This window comes from Aureococcus anophagefferens (genome assembly GCF_000186865.1).
Source record: "Aureococcus anophagefferens unplaced genomic scaffold AURANscaffold_15, whole genome shotgun sequence".
In the NCBI taxonomy this organism is placed as follows: Eukaryota; class Pelagophyceae; order Pelagomonadales; family Pelagomonadaceae; genus Aureococcus; species Aureococcus anophagefferens.
In genome coordinates, this window is record NW_008705575.1 from 743,103 (window position 1) to 766,233 (window position 23,131).

At 72.5% G+C, this 23,131-nt stretch overlaps 4 protein-coding genes across 4 annotated transcripts; 3 read left to right on the plus strand and 1 right to left on the minus strand.

Moving 5' to 3' along the window:
* Positions 1-335: 335 nt before the first annotated feature.
* Positions 336-653, plus strand: AURANDRAFT_29068 (hypothetical protein; the record flags this gene model as incomplete). Its single annotated transcript, XM_009040471.1, has 1 exon — positions 336-653. One exon carries the CDS (start codon positions 336-338, stop codon positions 651-653), a length of 318 nt encoding a protein of 105 aa, XP_009038719.1.
* A 4,991-nt stretch (positions 654-5,644) lies between these two features.
* AURANDRAFT_29117 (hypothetical protein) lies at positions 5,645-6,394 on the plus strand (the record flags this gene model as incomplete). The annotated part of the gene is made up of 1 exon (XM_009040472.1): positions 5,645-6,394. The coding sequence occupies one exon, from the start codon at positions 5,645-5,647 to the stop codon at positions 6,392-6,394; it is 750 nt and encodes a 249-aa protein (XP_009038720.1).
* Positions 6,395-9,024: 2,630 nt separating this feature from the next.
* On the minus strand, positions 9,025-11,817 carry AURANDRAFT_65580 (hypothetical protein; the record flags this gene model as incomplete). Its single annotated transcript, XM_009040511.1, has 1 exon — positions 9,025-11,817. One exon carries the CDS (start codon positions 11,815-11,817, stop codon positions 9,025-9,027), a length of 2,793 nt encoding a protein of 930 aa, XP_009038759.1.
* An 8,864-nt stretch (positions 11,818-20,681) lies between these two features.
* Positions 20,682-21,548, plus strand: AURANDRAFT_3088 (hypothetical protein; the record flags this gene model as incomplete). Its single annotated transcript, XM_009040395.1, has 1 exon — positions 20,682-21,548. A coding segment is annotated over one exon (867 nt), but the record flags the coding sequence as incomplete, so codon positions are not given.
* Positions 21,549-23,131: the final 1,583 nt, after the last annotated feature.

The window sequence follows — 23,131 nt, forward strand, 5'->3', positions numbered from 1 at the left end:
AGAGATGCAGCAATGGGTGCTGGTCTTCGCACCTGCTGCCGCAAGAAACCGCGCGCAAGCGATGCGCATGCAATCAACATCCACTGCGGCTTCATGCGCGCCATCGGCGGCTGCTGCGCGCCCCCAGTCGCGCGTCCTTGCAGCCCTTCAACGTCAGGAGAGCTGTTAGCTTGAAGGCCAAGCTGCAGTGGCAAAAGGGCTTGCCGCTCGCCACAAGGCGGGCGCGCGCGCCGCCGTCGGCGCCGTCTACGCCGCCCAGAGCGCCCCGCACAGCTTCGCGCGGGGCGCCCACGAACCACCAACCCCAAAAAATGTCGAACACGGCGACGCACGGCATGACGGACGAGGGCCTGCGGCGGCGGCGCAAGCCCCTGGACTACCTGCCGGAGCCGAAGCTGCGGGACGCCGACATCGCGCGGCGCATGTTCCTCGTCGGGTCCTGCCTGCTGCCCGTCATCTGGCTCGTCTGCGTGGCCCGCTTCTGGCGGGCCCTCGCGGCCGCGCCGTCGGGCGCGGAGGCCGAGGAGCTGCGGACCTGGGTCCTCCGGTCCGCCGTCGGCCTCGCGTGCGCCGTCGCCATTTTCACGGCGTGGACGATCATCTTCCAGACCAAGTACGAGGCCTGGGGCCTGGAGTTCCTGCTCGTGACCTGACGCGCGAACGCCGCGTCCGCGCGACGCCGGACGCGAGAGGGAGCGGAGGACGAACCCCCGACATTTTGCACGTCAGTGGTATTAGCGCTCGCGCGCTCCATGACCGGAACTTCAAATCTATACCCAAATTTCCGACGCTCGATGTCGCTTCACGCGTCGCGCGCCATCGCGCCGAGCTCCGTCGACGCGCGGCCCCCGCGCAGGCCTGCGCCGTTTTGTTCGTCTTCCGATCTCTGTGTGTGTAAAATTTTGTTGTCTCTTCGCTTCCCAACTATCGTCGCTTAAAGGAGAAGGTCCGCGAGTTGCCCGCGTAGGCCGCGCAGTCGTAGCGGGAGAGCTGGGCGCGGGACAGGTCCGCGAGCTCGCGCTTCGCGAAGCCGTCGGCCTCGTAGGGCGGCGCCTCGACGTCGGCCCCCGCGGGCGCGTAGGCCGGGTTGCCCCAGGTCTCCCAGTTGTGGCCGCAGCACCCGTTCCAGGCCTCGCCGACGACGACGTATTCCGATATATTCGGCAGCACGCGCCAGCCTGGGCAGGAAAAGGGTGCGAAATTCCCAACTTCGAAGGCTCCTATCTCGGTCGTTTTCCGCTCGTTTCGGCTGATTTTTGGACGAGCGATCATCTCTCGGAGCGCTCTCGAAGCGTGGGTGCTGTTTCCGAAACGTGCGCGCGCGGAAAACTCACGTTGAAGCGACGTTGAATCACCCTTTTCCTGCCCTGGCGCCAGCTTGACGTCCAGTCCACGCCCATGGGCATCCAGGCGACGAGCGCGACGTGCGCGCCGTCGGCCGCCGCCTCCGCCGAGGCCGCCTTCACCTCGTGGCGCGGCGCGAAGCGCCACTGCCCGGAGTCCGTCGCGACGACGTTGACCGCGCGTTCCGCGCCGAGCTTCTTCAGCGCGCGCCGGAGGAAGAACGACAGCCGCCCGTCGCCCGCGCCGACTTCGACGACCTCGAGGACCTCGACGCCGCGCTCGTCGCGCGCGGCCGCCAGGTGCGCCGCGAGGCCGTCGACGTAGTCCTTCGTCCAGAAGTCGTAGATCTCGTGGTTCTCGCAGTAGCTATTGAACTCGCTGCGGCCGACGACGCTGCAGCCCGCGAGCTCGAGCAGATCTTCGTACGACGCGGCCGCCGTCGACGCCTCCACGGTCGCCTGGAGCTCGCGGAGCCTCGCGTCCTCGGCCGCCGCGTCGTCGTTCGCGAGGTCCCACTGCTGCAACTGGAAAATCTGGCGCAGCTCCTGGAGCGTCGGCAGCGACTCCGGGTGCGCGCGGAATCGCTGCGCCGCCGCGACGTACGTCCGGCTGCCGCGGTAGCGCCGGTCCATGTGGTCCTTGCGCAGCCAGCTCCGCAGCCGCGTGCACTCGGCGATGACGCGCAGGTCGTCGACGGTCTCCGACGGCGCGACGAGCGAGCGCCGCAGGATGCGCTCGGCGTCCGCGGGCGCGCGGTCCGCCAGCGCGATGGACCGCGCCATCTCGCAGAGGTAGGCCCGCGCGACGCCCTTCGGCGCGAGGCGCGCGAGGCGCAGCAGCGCGCCGTCGGCCATGAGCGCTGGCGCGTTGCACGCGCTGGCTCCGGCTCTGCGCGCGGCGACGATGCGCTGGCTCTCGAAGCTGTGGATCGAGACTGCCGCAAAAGGTTTGGCGAGCACGGCAAGATCATCGGGGTGCTCTCCGGGCAGCCCCGCTATTCGGTGACCATAAGAGAGACGACGATGGCGCGGGGACTGGCCCGGTGGGCCGGGGCCGCCGCCGTGGCGACGATTTTCGCCGCCGCGGGCCTCGCCGTCGTCCTGACGAACGGCCGCGCCAGCGCGCCCCTCGCCATGAGCGCCGTCGAGGCGCCGCGCGTCGAGGAGAAGGCGGCCCGGGTGTCCGTGACGGCCAACGAGGGCGGCGCGCCGGACATCGTGCACATCGTGCTCGACGACATCGGCATGAACGACCTGTGGCACAGCAGCGACCTGCCGGCGAGCGTCATGACGAACATCAAGGCGCTCCAGGAGGGCGGCGTCGAGCTGTCGAACTACTACGGCCAGAGCTTCTGCACGCCCGCGCGCGCGGCGCTCATGTCGGGCAAGTTCATCCACCGCACGGGCTTCGCCGGCGCCGACGTCCACGGCGCCGTCACCTACGAGATCACGGCCTGGTCCAACTTCTCCCTCGCGCGGTCCACGGAGCACGTCTTCATGTCCGAGACGCTCAAAGCCGCGGGCTACGAGAACCACGGCGTCGGCAAGTGGAACCTGGGCCACTGCAACAGCGCGCTGCTCCCGACGTCGCGGGGCTTCGATTCCTGGCTCGGCTACTTCGGGGCGGGCATCGGGTACACGTCCCATCTCGTCGAGGCGACGTCCCAAGCGCCGAACGTCTTCTCCTACGGCGGCGTCAAGTACATGCTCCGCGACATGGTGCGCTGCGACGCGACGTCGGGCGTCTGCAAGGCCGCCACTGACGAGGCCGGCGTCTACTCGACGACGCTCATCACGCGGGAGAGCGTCGCTCGCGTGAAAGGCATGGCGAACACGTCGAGCCCGACCTACGTCTACGCGTCGTACCACGGCGTCCACGACGACTACGGCGTCAACGACACGCAGTCCGAGGTGCCGCCGGCGGTCATGCTCGCCATCAACGAGGCCACGACCATGGTGCGCCGCAAGAACTTCGCCGTGGGCATGTATTTCGTCGACGAGGGCGTCGGCGCGCTCGCGCGCGCCTTGGCGACGCACTCGACGGATTATGTGATCGTGCTCCACGCGGACAACGGCGGCTCGCCCTGCGGCTCCCACTGCGACAGCAACAACCACCCCTACCGGGGCACGAAGTTCTACGACTTCGAGGGCGCCGTCAAATTGCCGTCGCTCGTCTACTCGCCGCGCCTCGCGGCGCGCGCGGGCACGTCCTACAACGGCCTCATGCACCACGTCGACTGGCTCGCGACCTTCGCGACGGGCCTGGCCGGCGTCGCCATCACCGACGACACCGTCGACTCCCTCGACCACTGGAAGGCGATCCACGCGGGCAACTACAGCGACTACGCGGTCCGCGACACGGTCGCCTTCAGCCTCGGCGCGACGGAGGCGACGCTCCGCTTCCAGCAGTACAAGTACATGAAGGCGCGGTCCAACTCGTCCTGGTACGACGTCGACCGCGAGATCGTCAACGAGATCTTCCTCTGCATGAACAGCGGCGAGGACTACTTCCTCTTCGACGTCGAGACGGACCCCTACGAGCGGCACAACCTCTTCTACAACCCGGCCTACGCCGAGACGGTCCAGATGCTCGACGCCATGTACATGGACCTCTACGCGACGCAGCACGTCGAGCGGACGAACCCCGTCGCGGAGCCCATGGACGCGGCGACGAAGGCCGCGTTCATCGACTCCACGCCCGCGAAGGAGCAGGTCAAGTACGTCCTCCCCTGGGGCTGCGACCTCTCCTAGACGGCCCTCGTAAGCGACCCTTGTATCTTCTTACCTCAGCAGGCCCAGCCGTTCGCGCCGCTCGCGTACGTCGCCTCGGAGTACGCCTTGCCGCTGAGCCGCTTGCCGCCCTTGGCCGCCGACGTCTTGTTCTGCGCGTCGCTCAGCACGGCCTTCTGCGCGTCGCTGAGCTTCTTCGTCTTCTTGGGGCCGGCCTTGCCGCGCTTCGCCAGCAGCGCCTTGACGTCGACGGGCGCGGCCGGCGCGGCCTCGGCCTCCGCGGCCGGCGGCGCGTCGGGCTTCTTGTTGCCGCGGCGCCGCCGCGTCTTCTTGTCCTTGCCCGTGCGCTCCGGCGAGATGGCCTCGGGCTCCGCCGTCTTCTCCGGCGACGACACGCCGGGCGCCTCGTCCGGCGCGTCCAGCGACAGGTTTTTCAGCGCCGTCTCGCACGTCGCAGCTTTCGGGCACTCGGCGCAGTTCTCCGGCGACGGCGCGCATTCTTCGATGGCGGACATGGTGCTGGCAACGGCGGCAGGGCGTGCGCAAGGGGGGTCTGATTGGGGTCTGATTTTGAACCAACTCGAGCGGCCGCACTGGTTGCGAGTTGCAGTCGATACTCTGCCATGTTGACGCTCGGCGTGACATCACTTGGTTGACTCCAGACCGCCTCGCCCAGGTTTGGGCACGCGATGCAGCGGTTCCAGGACTTGGCGCGGCGCTCGGTCTGTGGACCATGTCGCGCCTTGGGCCCGGCTGCGAGTCGCTCGGGAAAGACCATCGGTCGATGGGGAGCAACTTAGTTCGCGTCGGGGCAGCCCGTGGACGTCGAGAACGGCGGTTAACGGTGGGGGGCGACCGACGAGGGGCTCGCATTAGTGCTGAGGTCCGAGCTGTGCGTGCAACTTCGAAGAGACACCCCCTGGAATGTCCCTCCCGAGGGGGCTGTCCGGGTTTGCACGCACAGCTCGCCTCATGCATTGCGCGGTGAGCACCGTGTCGCCCGCGGCGCCGCGCGCCTCTCGGAGCCGGTGAGGTGATCTCGATCAAGTCGGCTCGAGCCGAAGAGCTGCCGCGAGGGCATCTGGTCGCCCCCATGACGAACGATTCCCGACGCTCTGTGACTCGAAGGGGACCGAAAATCGGGTCGGGGGAAGCTGCCGCGCCTCATTCCACCCCCTGAGGCTGCCCGTTTGCGTCGCCTCGCAATCGTCCGGATGTCGCGTCTTTTCATGTGCCTCACCCACATGTTTGCGGACCTCAAAGCCACTGGGATCGTTGCACGTCGCTGCATATTCGAGGAGCGCGGGGCCCTCTAAGGTGGAGATTCCATCATCGGCCGCTGAAATACTCCTTGCGAGACACCGTCTCTAGCCCTCTAGAAGCTAGGATTTCTTCAAAGTTTGTCTTGGTTTGCAAAAGTTCAAGCGACGGGGTATCCACTGCAACTTGCAACCAGCGCGGCGCTGCGGCATCTTTGCGGCACGGTCGCCTCGCTCGCCAAAAACTACAAAGCTGCGGCGCAAAGTCGTCGTCTCGCACCAACTGCCCCGCGCCCGCTAACGCCGCCGATCATGGCCGCCATGGCCCCGTCGAAGCGCACCTTGGCCCTCTTCGACATTGACGGCACGCTGACGCCCGCGCGCAAGACCATCAGCCCCGAGATGCGCGCTTTCATGCAGACGCTGCGCGGGAAGATCACCGTCGGCGTCGTCGGCGGCTCGGACTTCCCGAAGCAGAAGGAGCAGCTCGGCGAGGACGTGACGTCCCAGTTCGACTACGCCTTCAGCGAGAACGGCCTCATGGCCTTCAAGGGCGAGACGCTCATCGGGCAGGAGAGCTTCGCGGCGAAGATCGGCGAGGACGAGCTCCAGAAGCTCATCAACTGGGTCCTCGCCTACCTCAGCAAGGTCACGCTCCCCGTGAAGCGCGGCACCTTCATCGAGTTCCGCACGGGCATGCTGAACATCTCGCCCGTCGGCCGCAACTGCTCGCGCGAGGAGCGGAACGCGTTCGAGGCGTACGACCTCAAGGCGGGCGTCCGCAAGGCCATGGTCGCGGCCATGCAGGCCGAGTTCGCCCACCTCAACCTCACCTTCTCCATCGGCGGCCAGATCAGCTTCGACGTCTTCCCCAAGGGCTGGGACAAGACGTTCTGCCTCAAGTTCCTCGAGCCCGGCCTCTTCGACGAGGTCCACTTCTTCGGCGACAAGACCTTCGAGGGCGGCAACGACTTCGAGATCTTCTCCCACCCGGACGTCAAGGGCCACACCGTCGTCTCCCCCGAGGACACCAAGGCCCAGTGCACGGCCCTCTTCCTCTAAGAAGCTGCGGCCGAGCTCGAGCTCGAGCGGTTGTGTGTGTCGCTCTCGCGAGCTCGAGGCACAGCGGTCCCGTTTACACCGCCGCGGAGCTCCGCGACGCGAAGGGCCGCGCGACGGCCAGCGGGCCCGTGCGCACGTAGCACGCGTCGTTCCGCGCGTCGCCGAGGAAGCCCGGCGCCTCTTCGTAGCCGAGGGCGACGAGCGCGGCGTCGACGGCGGCGCGCTTCTCCCGCTGGTTGCTCTCGCAGTAGTTCTTCTCGAAGACGACGACGTCCGGCCGCACGTCGTCGAAGGGGAACCGCAGCAGCAGGTCGCAGTCCATGCTCTCGACGTCGAGCAGGAGGAGCCCGACGGCGTCGCCCCCGTGCGTCGTCAGCAGCGTCGCCCAGTCGAAGCCCGGCACCGTGCGCCGGACGATGGGCGCCGTGCCGTTGCGGATGAAGCCCACGTGCCAGCCGACGAACGTGCGGTTCGTGCTCGCGAAGAGCGACGACGCGTCGTAATCCTCCAAGCACTTGTCGCTCGCTTCCATATCGTCGTCGTTCTCGGCCTCGCCGCAGCGCCGCAGGTCGTAGAACGTCGCCGGGCCCGGCGTTTCGACGACGGCGCCGTGCACGTAGCTGACGCGCGCCTCCACGCCCCGGTAGTTGGCGACGAGCGCCTCGAAGTTGGCCTGTATGGGCTCGACGAGCACGGCGCGCGCCCAGTAGGGGGCGGCGCGGCGCAGCCAGGCGAAGACCGGGTCCCCCGCGTGGCCCGCACTGACGCGCGACTCGCCGACGTTCGCGCCGACCTGCAGCAGGTCGACGGGATGGCCGCCGTTGCCGCAGCTCGCGCGCAGCCGCTCGCGCGCGACGCGCGCGAGGCCGTCGGCGGCGCAGAGAGCGTCGCCCGCGGCGCAGCCGAGGCCCAGCGCGAAGCCGCGCTTCTGGAAGAGCCGCACGTGGGCGAGGGCCTGGCCGACGACGCTGCTGCCGTTGCGGAACAGCAGCGATGCTTTGCTGCCGTCCAACGTGATGTCGACCTAAGGACGGCGCGGTGGTGTGGCATGCTCGAAAAGAAACGACGTTCGGGCGCCGGCGCCGCGCGGACACACCGCAGCCGGACGCGGTAGCGAGCGTCAGCGCGAGGGCGACGAGGGAGCGCTGTGCCATCGGGCAGCCTTAGCAACACGGTGCAAGGAAGTGTGCAAGGTCGCGAAGTTGAAGTCGAAAAATTAGGTCAAGTCTCTCTACCGGGCCTCAGGTAGGAGCCCACGGCGATCATGCTGCGGCGGTTGTGGACCTCGCCCAGGTGCTCCTCCGCCGCCTCGGGGCACAGGGCCCAGTTCTCCGCCTCGATCATGCGATTGTCGCCGTCGATGTCCGAGTTGGGCGCGTGGGCGATGACCTCGGTCCAGTTCGCGGCCTTGGTGCCCAAGGCGAGGAGCGACTCGGCGTCGTCGGGCTCGTCGCCGCTCGCGAGGCAGAAGGCGGGGCAGCAGATCTCGTGCGCGTTCGCCGGGCGCGCGAGGGCGCAGCCGCAGAATTCGTCGCTCAGGCGCGGCGCGCAGCGCCGCACGGGGGGCAGGACGCACCTGCGATGCTGCGCGTGGACGCGCTCGTGCTCCGCGAGGAGCCCGGCCTCGCGCGCGGCGTCCCACGCGGCCGTGATGACGCGCTGGAACTCGTGGTCGTCGCCGAGGTCGTCGACGACGACGCGGTTCCACGACGGATCGGCGAGCCGGGCCATGTGCTCGAGGTCCCGCGTCACGGCGCCGTCCGTGTGGCCGCCGTCCACGAAGAGCACGTGGCAGCGCACGTCCGGGAGCATCGCGGCGAACGACGGCACGGACGACGCCGAGTCGCCGAGCAGCAGCGCGAGGCGCCCGGGGAACCGCTCGGCGAGGTAGTCCGCGGCGAGGGAAGAGAAGAGGACCCAGCGGCTCGGGTCCCGGGCATGGGGGTGCATGTTGCCCACGTCGAAGGCGAAGACGCGGCTGTCCGGCCGCGCCGCGAGCCAGTTGAGCGCGCTGTGGCCGGCGTTGAAGCCGATCTCGCAGACGGTCGGGTTCGCCGGCGCGCCGTCGAGCACGCGCTGGAGCACGGCGACCTTCTCGTGGTACGTGCCCGTGTGGCCCTCGAGGACGTCGAAGTCCACGCCGCGGCTCCGCAGGTGCCGCTCGAGGCCCATGGCGGCCTCGTAGTACTCGAGCAGCCGCACGTTCCGCGTCGCCGCGAGGAGGGCCGTCCGGCAGCCCTCCTCCTGGGCGACCCCCACGCCCAGGAACTCGTCGCAGACCCGCCGCGGCAACGTCGCGAGCTCGCCGAGGTCCGACCCGTTGATGCGCAGCAGCATGGGCCGCCCGTCCATGGTGAGCGACAGGCGCGACGCGCCACGCCTCACCGGGGCGCTGCCGTTCATCTTCCGCCACCACCGCGCCGCCGCATCAGGCGGAGCCGGGTCCCCGCGCACGCCAACGAGGACGACCAGCACCAATCCAGCGAGGCGCATCATGCTGCCAGGAGATGCTGCCAGGAAGAAGTCCAGGAAGGCCATAATTAAAGCCGTTCATGCAGTGCGTTCATGTTGTTGAGTACGGCGTTGAACCGGGTAATATAATACTCGCCTCCCCCGGTCATCACCACACATTACAAATAGAGGCGCCTCGACAGGAGGAGCTCGCGCGCCCGCGCGCGCCCGACGACGAGCTCGAGCTCGACCCGCGAGAACGCGCGAGGCGGCGCGCGGTCGTAGCCCGCGTAGCCGTCGTAGTCCGGGAGCGCGACGGCCCGGCCGCCGACGGGCCAGTGGCCCGTCGCGGCGCCGCGCCGCGCGGCGTCGAGCCGGCGCTCCAGATCCGCGACGGTCGCGGCCGCCGCCGGCGCCATGCACGCGAATACCGACAGGCGCGACACCGCCGCCTTGTCCCAGGGCGAGCGCCGCGCGGCCCCGCGCAGGGGCGCGTGGACCGCGTGGGCCAGCCTCGAATCCCAGAGGACGAGGTCGCCCGCGTCGGCCTCGACCAAGACCCGGTCGAGGCCGCGGAGCGCGTCGTCGCCGTTGGGCACGGGCATGAGCCACGAGCCGCCGTTCACGTCGCCGTGGCGGTCCACGAGGGCGTCGTGGACCGCGTGGCTCCCCCGGATGGCCATGAAGCCGCCCGTGGCCGCGGTCTGGTCCGTGAGGAGGAGCATGCCCTGTATCGCTCTCTCGTCCGCGTTGCCGTCCGTGTGCAGGAACGACCCCGCGAGGGGCCGCGGCCGCCGCGCCGTCTCCGACAGGAGCGCCGACGCGCCGTCGAAGGACGTGACGAGGTCGTCGTCGCCGTAGAGGCTCGCGTAGGCGTCGCGGACGCGCGTCGCCGACCGCGCGGACCAGAGCGCGTCCGAGTGCGCGAGGCCCGCGACCCTGAGCGCGCCCCGGGGCTCGCTGATGCGCCGCAGGCTCGCGGGCCGGGTCCGCGCGACGGGCGCGCGCGCCTCGAGAAAGTCCCAGAGGTCCGCGGTGATGTTCGCGACCGCCGCCGGCGTCGCCGCGCGGCGGACGACGGCGTAGCCGTCCGTCGCGAGCGCGGCGCGCAGGCCCGCGGCGTCGCCGGCGTCGAAGGCGCGCGGCCTCGCCGCGACGACGTCGGGCGGCGCCGAGGCGTTCGCGTCGAGGAGCGCGCGCAACACCGCGGCCTCGACGCAGCCGCCGTCGCCGTCGCCGCAGCCCGCGCCCGCGGCGGCCCCCGCGGCCGCGGCGGCGGCGGCGGCCGCCGCGGCGAGCGCGCCGCGCGTCCGGTTCTCCGGGGTGACGACGACGACGTCGTCGTCGACGGCGAGCCTGACCGCGACGCCGTGGCCGCAGCGCGCGGGCCAGGCCATGGCGTTTTCCGCGTCGCAGACGTCGACAATTGCGCCCGTCGGCGACACTAGCCGCTCCGCGTCCGCGGCCGCGCCGTCGATGGCGGCGTCGACGGGCGCGGCCTCGCGGTGGTACGGCCGCCGCGCGGCCCGCGCCGGGATCCGGCCGGCGACGTCGGAGTCGTCCGTCGCGTCCCGGACGTAGGGGAAGCGCCGCGTCGACAGCTCCGTGGCCTGGGAGTTGCGCAATATCGCCGGCGGCGCGCAGGCGCGGAGGCCCGCGCCGAAGACGAGGAAAGCCACGAACAGCTCGGAGTTGAACGCTTCTATGTAGTCCGTCCGCAGCGCGGGGTCGTCGCCGGCGCGGCGCGCCGGCGCGCCGCGCGGCAGCCGTCTGAGCGCGTCGAGGTGGTCGCGGGCCGCGGACTTGAGCTCGACGGGCGTCCGCGGAGGCGCGTCGACGCCCGGGCCGGCGCCGCCGGCGCCGAAGACCGCGACGGGCAGCGGGAGCCACCACCACTTGAGGCCCGTCAGGTCCGACGCGAGGACCAGGTCCCAGTCCACGGGCTCGTAGAGGGGCGACCCGTCGGGCGCGCGCGGCGGCCGGAACGTCGCCTCCGCCCGGTCCCTCGCGCCGTCGAACGCGCGCGAAAACTCCGCCGGTCCGCCGTAGAACACGAAGTCGCTCCGGCAGTGGATCGCCCCCGGCGCGGCCCGCAGGTCCGCGTAGGGGAAGGGCACGTGCTCGTCGAGGTCCGCGCGCGTGCGCACGACGACGTCGAAGGCGGCTAGATCCTCCCAGAACGCGTCCAACGCGAGATCCAGGAGCGCCCACTGCCAGAACCCGCCGTGGACCTCCGTGTTGTTGTGTTCGGCGTCGCGCGCCGCTTGCGCCGCCTCGCCGGGCGCGTAGGTGGCGCGCGACCGGGCGACCTGCGCGACGCCGCGCGCGCGGAGCTCGGCTTCGAGGATCGCGGGATCCGCCGCGACTATGCGCTCCGGGGCCGTCAGGTCGCGCGCGGCGGCCTCGAACCTGGCGTGCGTCGCGACGAAGACCGTCGTGCCCGCCAGGTCCCGTTGGAACTTGGCGAGGTGCGCCGCGTCGAGCAGCCGGAGCTCGCCCGTGACGACGACCGCGACGCGGACGGCCGGCGTGTCCGCGGCGCGGCGCGGCGCGCAGCGGCTCGCGAAGTCCGTCCCGCGCCGGAAGGCGGCCGTGAGGGCGGCGTCCCCGTCGTAGTCAAGCGGGTTGCCCCAGTGGTCCTCGCTCACGCGCTCCAGCGGGAAGGACCCGAAGTGCGCGACCTGGAAGCGTTCGCCCGCGGCCGCCGCGGCCGCGAGCGCCGCCGCGACCGTGGCCTCGCACGCGTCGTCCTCCCACTTGGCCTCGTCGCAGAAGTGCGCCGCCGCCAGCCGTCGCGTCGGCTCGTCGGCGGGGATCTCGAGGAAGGCGTCGACGGGCGCCCAAATCAAGTTGGGGTCCGTGCCCGTCTCCCACGTCGCGTCGACGACGAGGCCGTCGATGGCGATGGTCTGCGTGTGCGTGGCGCCGGCGGCGAGCGCGATGGTGCAGGCGGCGAAGCACCCTCGCGCCATGTGGAGAGCTAGTGGGCTGCCGCCATACAATTGTAGGCCTATTGTTTAAGTGTAATCTTAAATGTTGAAGTCCCCTGGAGAGTTGAATCACCGCGTGACACATCCGGGCGCCGGCGGGGCGCGTTACGCCGGCCCGCTAGAACGTCGGGCAGCCCGGGGCGAACCTCGGTTTCGTGGCCTGGAAGAAGATCCACTGGCCGGCGAAGCGCTCGGCGCCCGGCCCCGAGGGCCGGATCCGGTAGCGGAAGTCGACGTAGCCGATGGCCTCGAGGTCGCGCCGCAGGTCGTCCGGGTCCTCGACGCGCGTGTCGTGGGCGTCGGTGACGCGGAGGTCGTTGTGGTAGTCCACGGTGATCGGCGGGTCGACGACGGACGGCCCGAAGCCCATCTGCTTGCTGATGCGCCCGCCGCAGCGCAGGACGCGGTAGAACTCCTCGAAGAGGGGGTAGCGGATGCTGTGGAAGGTGATGTGCTGCATGACGATGGTGCTGAAGACGACGTCGTAGAAGCCCGACGGCACGTTCGCGAGGTCGCGGCCGTCGCAGTGGTAGAGGCGGTAGTCCGCCACGCCCCTGGCCCGCAGGTAGCGGTCCGCGTTCTCCAAGTTCGTCTTCGCGATGTCGACGCCGTCGACGCGCGCGAAGCGCTCGTGCCACTTCTCCATGTTCCGGCCCGGGCCCGTGCCGAAGTCGAGCGCGACCATGGCGCGCGTCGCGTGCTCGTCGAGGCCCTCCCAGAGCAGCGCCATGTCGGGCCAGGCGTTGTGCTCGTAGAACGTGCCCAGGCCGACGACGACGTCCGCCGTCACCGTGCCGTCGGCCTCCATCGCGTGGCGCGACGCGAGGTCGTCGTAGACGCGCTGGCTCTGCTCCGCGTAGAGCCGGCTCGCCGCGTCGGCCTCGTCCTGCTTCGCCGCCATGGCCTCGGCCAGGCGCCGCGCGACGCAGGAGCTCCTGCACACCTGGCCGTCGGCGCCGACCAGCTCCGGGATCGCCTCGGCGACGATGAAGTCGTAGGCGATGGCCTCGAGCCGCGCCGCGTCGTCGCCGCCGCCGAACTCGACGGTCGCGTCGCGGCCGTCGAGCTCCACCGCCATGGACAGCAGGCCCACGCAGGCGGGCAGGGACGCGACGAGCGCCAGGCCGGCGGCGACGCGGCTGCCCATCATGGCGTTGATGATGCCGTTCGCGATGGAACGATGGCTGCCATAGCTACGCGATGAGGATCCATGAGATGCTCCGGCGCGTCGCCGTCGTCGCGGCGCTCGGGGCGCTGCGCGCGGCCGGTGACGACGCGCGCCTCGCGGCGGCGGAGCACCGCGCGAAGCACCACTTCACGCACATCTGGTACGCCGACCGCGAGCAGGCGCCGTCGGAGCTGTGCTCCAGCGCGAACCTGCTGCGGCCGCCGCCGTCCTGCGAGCGGGCGCTCGCCTTCGAGGTCGACGGCACGGCCCGGCACGTGCGCTGGCGGTCCGGCGACGGGGACGCGGCGCTGTCCGCGGCGGTCGCCGACGCCGTCGCGGGCCCGCCGGCCGACGTCGCGGCCGAGGCGTCCCGGCCGCTGCTCGACGCCGTCGCCGGCGCGGAGGCCGCCGTCGCGACCCTCGCCCCGCCGGTCCTCGCGGACGCCGCGGCCGTCGAGCGCGCGCTGGACGAGGACGGCTACGCGGTCGTCGACGCGTTGGACGCCAAAGCGCTCGCGGAGGCGACCGAGCTCTTCGACTCAGCTCGTCGCCGGCGAGGTCGAGGTCGCCGGCGATGGAGAAACCCCCGCCTGCGCCCTGCGGCGCGCCGCGGACCCCGCGACGGGCCTGCTCGCGAACGCGGCGCGCGTCGCGCACGGCCCGCTGATGTGGCACCTCCGGCGGCGCGTCGCGTCCCGGTTCCAGCGATTGTGGAACGACGACGACGTCGTCACGTCCTTCGACGTGCCGTCGGCGCTGCTGAGCGCGACGCGCGACGACCCCTGGCCCATGCAGACGGGGCTACACGTCGACGCGAACTGGCACCGCGGCGCGTCGCAGCGGGGGCGGCGCGCGGTGCAGGGCATGATCCTACTGACGGCGCAGGACCGGCGCTCCGGCGGCCTGGTCGTCGTGCCGGGCTCGCACCGCGACCACGAGTCCATCGCGCGGCGCTACGGCGACACGTCGAAGGCGGCGGGCGCGTGGCTAATGCCGGTACCCCGCGACGCGCCCGAGCTCGACGGGAAGCCGCGCGCGTTGCTGGAGGTCGAGGCGGGCCGCATGGTGCTCTGGGATTCGCGCCTCGCGCACGCCGTCGTCCCGCCGCTGGACCCGCGGCCCCTCGACGGCGGCTGCGGCGCGACGCTGCGCGCGGCCGCGTACGTCTGCATGACGCCCCGGAAATGGGCGTCCGACGCCTGGGTCGACACGCGCTGGCTCGCGTTCCACCAGCAGCTCGCGACGGGCCACTGGCCCCACTTCGACAGCGTGCTGAGGCCCGTCGCGCCCTGGGACGTCGCGCGCTTCGACCCGCTCGTCCACTGGCCGACGCACGTCGACCCGGCGGTCTGCCGCATGATCGGGCGCCTCGCGCCCCCGCCGGACGACCCGCTCCGCCAGGTGTCCCTCTGCGTCGACGGGACCTTCTGGCTCGGCGTGCCGCCGGCGGCGGAGGGGGCGGAGGCGCGCGGCGCGCTCCTCGAGAGCCGGGGACACTGGGCGGAGACGCGCGCCGCGCTCCTCGAGAGCCACGAGGCGGCGCTGGCGAAGGATCCCAACGACCCGACATCGCGCGCGCTCGTCGGCGCGGCGCGCTGGGCCGCGGCGAACTGCAACTACGAGCTCTGCGACCGCGCCGCGGCGTCGCGGGCCGCGGCGGAGCTGCGCGACGGGTTGGACGCCGACGCGGCCGCGCTCGCGACCTTCATGGGCAACACCTGCAACGGCGTCCTCCCCTTCAACGGCCGGCCGCCCGCGGCGCCGCGGTCGACGCTCGACCACCTGCTGTCGTTCTGCGCCAAGGCCGCCGACGTCGGCGTCGTCGACCGGGCCGGCCGCTGCCCCGACGACCCGGCGCCCCTCGTTCCCGAGGCGGACGACGACGAGGACGCCCGCTGGGTGACGTCGGGCGCGCCGGGCGACGTCGACGCCGTCGACGGCTTCGGGGCGGCCTCCGCGGCGCCGGCGCCGCCGCTGTCGGCGGACGAAGCGGCGACGTTGGACGCGGCGCGGGCGGGCGTCTACCGGTCGCCGGACGCGGCGGCGTCGCGGGGCGTCGCCGTCGCGGTCTGCTTCTCCGGCGAGACGCGCGCGCTCGAGCGCACGGCCCCCTGGCTCGCGTCGCGCTTCCTGCCGGCGCTCCGGCGGGCCGCGGGCGACGTCGAGCTGCTCGCGCGCGTCGCCGACGACGGCGACGCGTGGAAGGTCGCGCGCCACCTCGGTGCGATCCCGGGCGCGCCGCTCGCGTCCTTCGCGCTGCAGCCCCCGGAGGAGAGCGACGCACTCAAGGGCCTGCGTCGCTGGGTCGCGGACTACTGGCGGGCCGCGCTGCGGCGCCGGCACGACGCGCAGGCCGGCGACGGGTCCTGGTACGGCGGCCTCCTCGCCGACGGCCTCGCCATGACGGACGACGCGCCGGACGTCCAGGTGCCCGCGGCCGTCTCCGTGAACCGGCTGACCATGTGGGCGGGGCTCGCGTCGCTCTGGGACGACCTCGAGGCCCGGCGCCAGTCGCAGAACGTGACCTACGCGTTCGTCGTGCGCATGCGGACGGACGTCGTCGTCGACGCGGGGCGCCTCGAGCGGGGCGTGCCCTGGGGCGCGCTGCGCGCGGGCCGCTACGGCCGCGGCGCCGTCTACCTGCCCGTGGTCGGCTGCGGCTGCAACGTCCGCGGCCCGCCGGACACGTTCGGCGTCGCCGCGGGCGACCGCGCGATCCGGACGTTCCTCCGGGGCCCCTTCGACGAGGCCGCGGACCTCTGGGTCGCGTGGCTCGCGGCGCAGAAGGCGCGCGCGAGCCGGAACTACACCGTCGAATGGGACCAGTACCACGACGGCGTCCTCGCCGGGGAACGGCGGGTGGCCGTGCCGGCGCTGGCGGGCCGCGCGGACCGCGCGCGCCTCGCGGCGGCCGACTGCGCGGCCGCGGGCTACGAGGGCGCGACGCGCGCGGCGTGCGCGGCGGCGCTGCTGGCGCGCCTCGCGACGGACGCGTTCTCGCACGCGTGGCGGACGCTGCGGCCGCGGCAGGTGCTCGACCCCTACTGGGGCACGGCCTGGTACGCGGGTCTCGTCGGCGGCGCGGGCGAGGAGGCGCGGGCGATGAACCCCTTCGCCTTCGAGTCCGAGCAGGTGCTGGGCATCGTGCTCCGGCGGGCGGGGCTGGCGGTGCGCGTCGTGCCGGACCTGCGCTACACGGTCGTGCGCGCGGCGTCGTCGAAGGCGTTCCACGCGGCGCCGTTTCGGGGCCGCTTCTTCGGCGCCAAGTGCATGCTCGGCACGACCGCGCCGCCGTGGCCGCCGGACGGGTTGGATACGGTCGCCGCGTCCTACTTTGCGAGCTGGGAGACGAGCGACCGCCTCTACCGGTGGCCCGACGGCTTCGACCACGTCGAACCCTTCGCGGGGGCGCCGCCGCCGCCGCCGGCGACGGTCGTGACCGCGCGGCACCGCCTCGCGAACGGGACGCGCGTCTCGCTCTACGCCGCGGGCTTCGTGGCCCGGTCGCAGGCCTAACGTTGTTGTTCCCCCGATGTGGCCCGGGCTCCTTTCTCGTGAGATTCGCACGCCGAACGTCGTCGTTAGATGCGCTTCGGGTCCGCGATGCCGGGGAAGGCGGACGGCATGCGGTTGCCGGGCGCGCGCGGCGGCGGCGGCTGCTCCGCGGCGAGCCAGGGCGCCTCGATGGACGTCCGCGCGCAGGGCCGCTGGGCGCAAAAGTACTCGAGGAGGCTCCGCAGCGTCCGCGCGGGCACGAGGGCGCCCGCGCGGTGCAGCGCGGCCTTGGCGAAGTTCTCGACGCCGTCGGCCGGGTCGATCCACGCGGGCAGCGTGAGCGTCCCGAAGGTCTCGACGGTCGCGGTAAGCGTCGGCGTCACGGCGCGCGAACACTCCCGGCGGCTGCAGAACCAGGCGAGCATGTCCTCGAGGAGCGCCTCGCGCACGTCGACGCCCGCGCGGTGCGCGACGCGCGCGAAATGCTCGACCTCCGCGGCGGGCTCGTTCCAGGGGAAGACCTCGAGCGTGCCGACCGCGCGGACCTCCAGGGTCAATCCTCGCGGCATGCGCGAACAGGACCGCCGCGCGCAGAACCAGCGCATGACCGCGTCGACGTCGCCGCGCGCGACGGCGACGCCGCGCCGCGCGGCGTCGGACGCGAGGCGCTCGACGGCGGCGGCGGGCTCCTCGTAGGGCTCGCAGACCGCGAGGCCCAGCGCCGACGCGTTCACGGCGAGCCGCGGCGCCACATCCCGCGCGCAGTCGCGCCGCCGGCAGCACCACTCGTGGAGCGACCGCATGCCCGTCTCCGTGAGCGCGTGGCCCGCGGCGACGGCCGCCGCGGCGAACCGCTCGACGACGTCCGCGGGCTGCTCCCAGGCTTCGACGACGAGGAGCCCGACGGAAGTCACGTTGAGCTCGAGCCGCGGGCTGAGGCGTTTCCGGCACGGCCGCTTGTCGCATAATGCCGCGAGCACCTCGGCCATCTGTGGTTCCGACATGCGCACGCCGGCCGCGAAGGCCTCGGCGGCCAGCGCCTCGACGGCCGCCGCCGGCTCCGTGTAGGGCTCGACGGTCAGCGAGCCCACGCCGCGAACGCGCGCCGTGAGCGTGGACGCCAAGGGCCTGGGACAGGGCGCGTAGCTGCAGAACCACGAGTGCATGCGCCGCATGTCGTCGACGGAGACCTCGACGCCGGCGCCGCGGGCCTCCGCGGCGAACTCCTCGACGACGTCCGCCGGGTCGACGCCGGGGTCCACGCGCAGCGTCCCCACGTCCTTGATGGTCAGCGAGATGGGCGCCGGGGGCGCCGCCGGCGCCTGCGGCTCCTCGCAGCGGGCGACGAGCGCCGTCAGCGCGATGAGCAGGCGGCGCATCGCTTCTCGCCGCAGTAGCAGCCCTCCGCGACGCCCAGCGGCTTCACGAGTTAATTCGGTACCCTGGGAATCGTTTTAGAGGGCAGTTCAAGTTGACTTTCTTACCACAAAGTTGTGCAACTGAGCTTCTCAGCTCAAGCGCGCGCCGGCCTCCATGGCCGCCGCCGACCGCGCGGCCGTCGCGGACGAGGTCTGGCGCGGGTGCATCCCCGTCTGCCTGCGCAGCGGCGGCGAGGACCGGCCGCTCTACGCCATGGTGCCGCGCCTGGCCTACCTCCCGACGCTGGAGGCGCAGCTCGCGCGCCACTTCCGCGAGGCGCCGGCGCCGGCGCCGGCGCCGCAGCACGACGACGAGGCGCGCGCGCCGAGCCTCGCGGACTCGGACTACTTCGCCGCCGTGTCGCCGAGCGCGCGGTCGGCCGCCGCGGAGGAGCCGCGGACCGAGCGACGGGAGGAGACGGGCCTCTGGTTCTGCGACGGCGCCGGCGCGCCCGTGCCCTGGGACGTGCCGCTCGGCGCGGCCCTGGACGCCGCGGCGCTCGCGGGCCCCGTGGCGCTGCCCTGGGAGCTGGGCGCGCGGTTTCGAGGCGCGCCCGCCGACCACGTCGCGTGCGAAGAACAGGGGTGTTGTTTCAAGGCCTTCTACCACGCGCTCAAGCAGGCCGTGCACCTCGAGCGCGGCACGGCGCGCGCGGCCCTGACGCTGCCGCGCGTCGACCAGGAGGCGCTCTGGGCCGCGCTGAACGCGGGCGATCGCGGCGCGTTCGCGGCGCGGGACCTCGCGCCCGTCGACGCGCCGCGCCACGTGCCCGTGCGGCTGCTCTTCCGCGGGTGCCCGCCCGTGCAGCTGCCCATGGCGCCCGTCGCGGGCGACGGCGCGCCGGCGACGCTGGCGACCGCGCTGGGTCCGGCCGTCGAGGCGAGGCTCGGCGTCGCCGTCGCGGGCTGCGTCGCCGTCGCCCACGGCGTCGCGCTCCCCTGGGACATGGAGCTGCTCGACGCCTGGCGGAACCTCCACTACGGCGACCACTTCCTCTACCTCGCCGTGGCGCGCCGGCCGCCGTGAATGGAACTCCGGCGCGCGTTATGTTGTGAGTGCTGTGTCTGAGAAGCGAGCCCCTGTTTCTGAGAAGCGAGCCCCTGTTTCTGAGAAGCTCGTCCGCCGGAATGTTCTTGTTAGCCAACCCGGGTTTGTGGCAGCCAGACTAGGGGCGGGCGAGGGCGCGGAGGTCGTTGAAGGACGACGAGGGCCCGAGCGCGGTCACGGACGTCGGCGACGAGGACAGGAGGTCGAGGCGGTCGTAGGACTTGGACGCGCGGAGCGACGACTCCGAGGACGCCTCGTCGTCGGCGGCGGCCTTGTCCAGGGCGAGGAGGAACGTGAGGCCCGACGCCGGCGCGACGCGCGGCACGACGACGTTGCCGACCGCGTACGCGCCGGCCGCGTCCTTCGTGTTGTCGCAGGCGACGAGGTTCCGCGGCAGCTCCTTCTTGATGGCCTCGCAGGTCTTGGAGGCCCGGGGCGCCACGCCGTGGATCGACACGCGGCGGAGCCGCTCGGCCTCGGCGGCGGCGGCCGCCGGCGGCCGCTTCCCGGCGGCGGTCTTGTAGGCGCCGACGGCGTAGGCGCCCGCGGCGTCCTTCGTGTTGTCGCAGGCGACGAGGTTGCGCGGGAGCTCCTTCTTGATCGCTTCGCAGGTCTTGGAGGCGACGGGGGCGCAGCCGTGGACGGAGACGCGGCGGAGCCGCTCGGCCTCGGCGGCGACGGTCGTCGCGGGGCGCTTCCCGGCGGCGGTCTTGAAGCTCCCGACGGCGTAGGCGCCGGCGGCCTCGCGCGTGTTGTCGCAGGCCACGAGGTTGCGGGGGAGCTCCTTCTTGATCGTTTGGCACGTTTTGGACGCGACCGCGCCGACGCCGTGCGCCGACACGCGGCGGATCCGCTCGAGCTCGGAGGCGACGGTCGTCGGGGGGCGTTTCCCCGCGGTCGTCTTGAAGCTGCCGACGGCAAAGGCGCCGCAGGCCGTGCGGCCCGTGTCGCACGCGACGAGGTTGCGGGGCAGCTCGCCGGCGATCGCCGAGTGCGTGGGGGAGCGAATGGGGCCTTCCCCATGAAGCTCGATGAGGCGGCTGCGCTCGTCCTCGACGAGCATCACCATGATGGCTATTTTGGGAGGGGGTGTCACGATCTTTGACGCCGAAGACGGCCCTCAGAGCGTCTCGTGCTTCTGTGGCCGATCGGCCCAGTCCCATGGTGAGGTGGCTCGCTTCGCCTCGCCACTGAGCCGGCCGCGGCGCCGTTGCTCGTGGCCGGCCAGCTCGCGTCGCCAGGCCAGCGCGCGCTGTAGCAGCGTTGCTGGTCCCCAGCTATCACCGCCATGAGTTGGCTCATCCGCTGGTGCGCGCCGAAGCAGAAGCTCGATCCCTACGACAACCAGGACGCGGGCGAACGCGTCGTCGACCTCGCCTTCGCGCCGCCCATCGAGGTGCCCGCGGAGGTCGACGAGACCTACGCCAGCAGCGCCGTCGACCGCCCGGAGACGCGCGTCGCGCCGCTGTGGAGCCCGCGCAACGCGTCGCCCGCGCGAGACGTCCGGACGGTCTCGCCCGAAGCCGGGGCCGCCGCCGCGCGCGTCGTCGCCGCGCCCGCGGAGGCGAAGCTGCCGCTGGCGACGCCGCGGCGCGACGGGCCGGCGGCGCACCTGCGGCGGCCGAGCCACGCGCTGCTCAACGGCTTCCGCGGCGCCGCGCGCGCGTACGCGACGGGCCGCCGCGGCGCTCTCTCGAAACAGCCCGTGAACCCCGACGAGCTCGAGGTGCTGCGCGAGGTGGGCCGCGGCGCCTTCGGCCGCGTCTACCTCGCGCGGGTCCGCGGCGGCGGCGGCGCGCTCTTCGCCGTCAAGGTGCTCCGGAAGAGCTCCGTGCTCGCGGCCGGCGGCGCGGAGTCCGTGTTCACGGAGCGCGACGTCGCGCGGACCGCCAAGCACGGCTTCGTCGCCCAGCTGCGCTGCGCCTTCCAGAGCCGCCTCGCGCTCTACCTCGTCTCCGACTTCTACCCCGGCGGGTCCCTCGCGGAGCTGCTGAAGCGCGCCGTGCGGCTCTCGGGCGCGCCGCTGCCGCTGGACGACGTCCGCTTCTACGCGGCGGAGCTCTCCGTGGCGCTGAGCTACCTCCACTCCGTCGGCGTCGTCCACCGCGACCTCAAGCCCGCGAACGTGCTCCTGGACCGCGACGGCCACGTGGCGGTGTCGGACTTCGGCCTCGCGCGCGCCGCGCGCGCGGGCCTCGCGGAGCGCCGCGGCCCCCAGAAGTCGTCCAGGGTGCGCGGCTTCTGCGGCACCGTGGCCTACATGGCGCCCGAGCTCCTCCGGGCCGGCGAGCAGCACTACGGCCCGCCCTGCGACTGGTGGGCCTACGCGTGCAGCGTGCAGGAGCTCGCGACGGGGTCGACGCCCTTCGAGGCCGGCTCGAGCCGCGCGCTCTTCCGGAACATCCTCAAGGGCGACCCGCGGGCCGTCGGCGACGCGGACCTCGGCGCGCTCCTGTCGTCGCTGCTGCGCCGCGACCCGGACGTCCGCGGCGGCGCGCGCGCGATAGCGCGGTCCCACTTCTTCCGCCAGCTCTCCTGGCGCGACGTCGAGCGGAAGCGCCTCCACCCGCCGCGCGCGCCGCCGCTGCCGCCCTTCCTCGAAACCCGCGCCGACGGCGAGCTCGCCTTCGCCTCCGAGCCGAGTACGGCGCGCGCGCGCGAGCTCGGCAGCCCGCGCCGCGTGACCTTCGACGAGGAGAACCTGACGCCGTCCAAGCTCAACCAGAGCAAGGCCGACATCAAGGCCTCCCGGAAGCGCTTCCAGGGCTTCGCCTTCGACTCCAAGGTCGACCTCGCCGCGTCCCCCGCGACGTACCGCGCGGCGGGCGCCGCGTACTAAAATCCTAGTGCTGCTGCCGTTTTCTGGAGGGGCCTTGTCTTCAGCCCGGGGGCGACGGCCGCTTCTCGGCTGCTTCCCTGGATCTCGAGTCGTCTTGGTGGGATTACGTCCGCCGCGCGGGCGTTCGCTGGGGGGGGCGGGCGCGCGGCCGCTCAGAGGTAGTCCTTCGGCGCGAAGCGCTTCTGCGGCGAATACTCGATGTTCAGGTTGCGCTTCAGCAGCGTCGCCCGCTCGATGGCGCCGCCGAAAAGGGAGAACGCGCCGCCGCCGACGACGACGGCCTGCGAGGGGGAGCGGCGTCGGGAGACGGGGCCCGCGCGGACGTTCCGCGCCGGCGGCGCGCGATGAGCGCCAGGGGCAGGATGCCGAGGAAGACGCCCAGAGCCTCGTCGGTGAAGCCGACCTCCGCCGACGCCATCTGGGGGACGAGCGTCGTCGCCGCGGCCGCGGCGACCGCGGCGGGGCCGGGCGCCGCGCGCAGCTGCGGCGCGGCGGCCTTGGACACCGGCGCGTGGAACGCCGCGCAGGACGCGCAGACGGCGAGGAGGAGCGCAAAGGTGCGAGCCATGATTGCCTGAAGGAGGGAGCGGTCGTCGACGGCTCGGTCGCGGCGATCGAGCGAACGCGCGGCGAGTCGGCGTCGGCGGCGTCACGTGGTGCGCAGGGGTCGGGTCGCAGCGCACGCGGCGGCGGCGGTCCGTGTGTGGACCGCCGCCGCCCCGGGTCCTTCTCCGGCGCCGCGGCGCCGTGGCCGACGACGAACTTGTCGCCAAGGGCGACGGGCCGCGGCGGCGGAGATCGATTGACCCGTGGCTGTAGCCGCGTCCGCCTCGCGTACACGTCGCAACGCCGCCGTAGAGCCCGCTCTCAAGGCGCGCGCCCGCTCCCGTTGGGGCTTGGACGCTGGCATCTTACGCTGACTGTGATGCCGATCCAGTCCAAAGCCCACGCCTTGCCCCGGCGAAGCACGAGGCAAACATCGGCGCCGCGGCGGGAGCGCGGGCCAAAAACTCAGAGTTGGGCTAAACTGCTGTCGGTCGGGAGCGGTGCCCACGAACGCGTCCCGCCGACAGCCCAGACACGCGCCTGCCGGAGCTCCGCAGCACGCGCTGCGATCCCCCCCGCATCCGATTCCTGCAGCGCGCCGTCGACGCCACTCGGCCCGAGGCGCGAAGCGAAAAGCAGCACCGCGAACAAGCTTCCACATATCTTAACCAGCCCCGGCCATCACAGGCTCACGGTCTCCTTGGCGACCGGCGTCGCGACGGCGGCCGCGGTCTGCGCGACGGACGGCGGCGTCAGGCCCGGCGCGGGCGACGCGGGCGCGG